The sequence below is a fragment of the Otolemur garnettii genome, unplaced genomic scaffold, assembly GCF_000181295.1.
Source record: "Otolemur garnettii isolate 467f Iridium unplaced genomic scaffold, OtoGar3 scaffold00068, whole genome shotgun sequence".
Classification (NCBI taxonomy): domain Eukaryota; kingdom Metazoa; phylum Chordata; class Mammalia; order Primates; family Galagidae; genus Otolemur; species Otolemur garnettii.
The window spans coordinates 5,672,495-5,674,872 of NW_003852463.1; the positions used below are offsets into that span (position 1 = coordinate 5,672,495).

Below are 2,378 nucleotides of genomic sequence, written 5' to 3' on the forward strand. Positions count from 1 at the left end.
CCTGTAATCCTAGCACTCAGGGAAGCTAAGGCCAGTGGATCAGCTGAGCTCAGGAGTTTGAGACCAGCCTGAGCAAAAGAAAGACCCTGTTTCCACTAAAAATAGAAAAACTAGCCAGGCATTATGGCAGGCACCTGTAGTCACAGCTACTCCACACACCAAGGCAAGGTGTTTGCTTGAGCTGGGGGGTTTGAGGTTGCTGTAAACTATAATGCCATGGCACTAAATCCAGGGTAAAGAGTGAAACTCTGTCTCAAAAAAAAAAGAAAAAGACAAAGTTTTGCTCTGTTACCCAGGCTAGGGTGCAATGGCATAATCATAGTTCACTTTAACTTCCAACTCCTAGGCTCAAGTGAACCTTTTGCCTCAGCCTTCTGGTAGCTGGGCCACACTCAGCAAATTTTTTTTTTCTGAGACAGAGTGTCACTTTGTCACCGTTAGTAGAGTGCCATGGCATCTTAGCTCATAGCAAACCTGAGTAGTCTCTGATCCAATTCAAGCTTCTTGATATTAGGAATATCCATTTGAGGTGGAATTGTACTAATAGTGTTCCTTTTTTTGTTGTTGTTTAGGCAACACTTCCCCAGATCAAAAGGAGCCAACACCTTTCATCATTGAGTGGATCCCAGATATCCTTCCCCAGTCCAAGATTGGCGAGTTGCGGATCAAGTTTGAGTATGGTCACCACCGGAACGGGCATGTGGCAGAGTACCACGACCAGCAACCTTCTCTGGACCAGCCCTTGGAACTGGCCCCTCTGACCACTATCACTTTCCCCTGAAACAAAACAAGAAAATCTTTTTATTGCTGAATTTGCACATCCCCACCCCTTGAAAACTTTAAATACTAGTTAGGCACTTAGATATCTGCCCTTGTTCCTTAGTAAACTTCTCTTAGCTAAGATAAAATTTCTCAACACTTTCAAGTAGATTCTGTTGAAGAAAAACTCTTCTTGTAAATGGCCTTTCTGGTGCTGCTGTGTACCGGCTTCATTATACATTGGGCAGTATTTTTGAAGGGAACAAAAAGAAAACAAGCTCATTTTCCTTCTTAAGGATTCACCTTTAGAATGTTTCAGACTTTGTCTAATCTCTAAGAAGTTAGGACCATTCAGCTTTACACCAACAGTGTTGGAAAGTTAACTATACCCTGCTTAGGGCAGAATGTTAAGGACTATCCAGGCAGAGTTCTAGCCCAGGGCTTTATTCTGTTCTCAAATAAAGCGGAGTGTCATTAATTTTTCCAAATAATTCCTCATGTTGGCCTAAATTATAAAATTATAAACTTTTGAGGAGATTTAACTGATAGTGTAATAGGACAAAGAGATCAGGTATCAGGTATCAAGGGAATATTGACATTTCAAACTAATGCTTGTAATTACATATTCGTTTAATATTTATTTCCTTCTTTACTCTCCAAAACGTTTAACAGCTGGTAAAATACAATTGTTCCGAGTTCTTTGATGATGGAATGAAGATACTGAAAGACACAGAAGTGGAATCCTGTCTTTAAGGAGGAAAGAAAGAAATGAACATTTCCTATATGCCTTTTATGTGCCCAGGTACTTTCTTTTTTTTTTTTGTAGAGATAGAGTCTCACTTTATCGCCCTCAGTAGAGTGCTGTATCGTCACACTGCTCACAGCAACTTCCAACTCCTGGGCTTAGGCAATTTTCTTGCCTCAGCCTCCTGAGTAGCTGGGACTACAGATGCCTGCCAAAATGCCCAGCTATTTTTTTGTTGCAATTTGGCCGGGACCGGGTTTGAACCCGCCCCCTTGGTATATGGGGCCCACACCCTACCCACTGAGCCACAGGTGCCGCCCAGTGCCAGGCACTTTCATTTACAAAAAATCGCCAGCCTTCTGGCAGGCGCCTGTAGCCCCAGCTACTCTGGAGGCTGAAGCAAGAGGACTGCCTAAGCCCAGGAGTTGGAGGTTGCTGTGAGCTATGATGCCAGGGTACTCTTTGTTTTTATAATGTTACTTTGATATAAATTTCTTATACTTCATTGTCCTTGGGAAGCCAAAAAAAACAAAAATCCATATGAAGGAAGCTCTTAGTTTTCTTTCAATTGCAATTGACAGAAAACCAGCTAACCAGCTTGGGCAAAATAGGAGTCTATGACTGGTTCAAGGACACTAAAACAGAACTGGACTAATGCTGGGCTAGAGCTGGGTGTGGCTGGGCCTTGGGACCCCTGAAATCAGGGTCTGTGACCCACTCTTTCTCTCTCTGGCGCTTCATTCGCTCTCAGTACGAATGAAGACATTTGGTATATGGGACCCGCACCCTACCCACTGAACCACAGGTACTGCCTAGTGCCAGACATTTTCACTTACATTCTCAATCATTTTTCTGGCCGGATGCAGTGTCTCAT

General features: G+C 43.0%; 1 protein-coding gene across 1 annotated transcript in view; it reads left to right on the forward strand.

Annotated features, from left to right (window-relative positions):
- CUNH2orf42 (chromosome unknown C2orf42 homolog) overlaps positions 1-1,244 on the forward strand; it is a 31,579-nt gene extending 30,335 nt beyond the window's left edge. Inside the window, exon 9 of the mRNA XM_012807385.2 lies at positions 573-1,244. Within this exon, the coding sequence (XP_012662839.1) occupies positions 573-781 (209 nt within the window). The 3' untranslated portion in view covers positions 782-1,244. The remainder of the gene's footprint in view (positions 1-572) is intronic.
- The last annotated feature ends 1,134 nt before the right edge of the window (positions 1,245-2,378 follow it).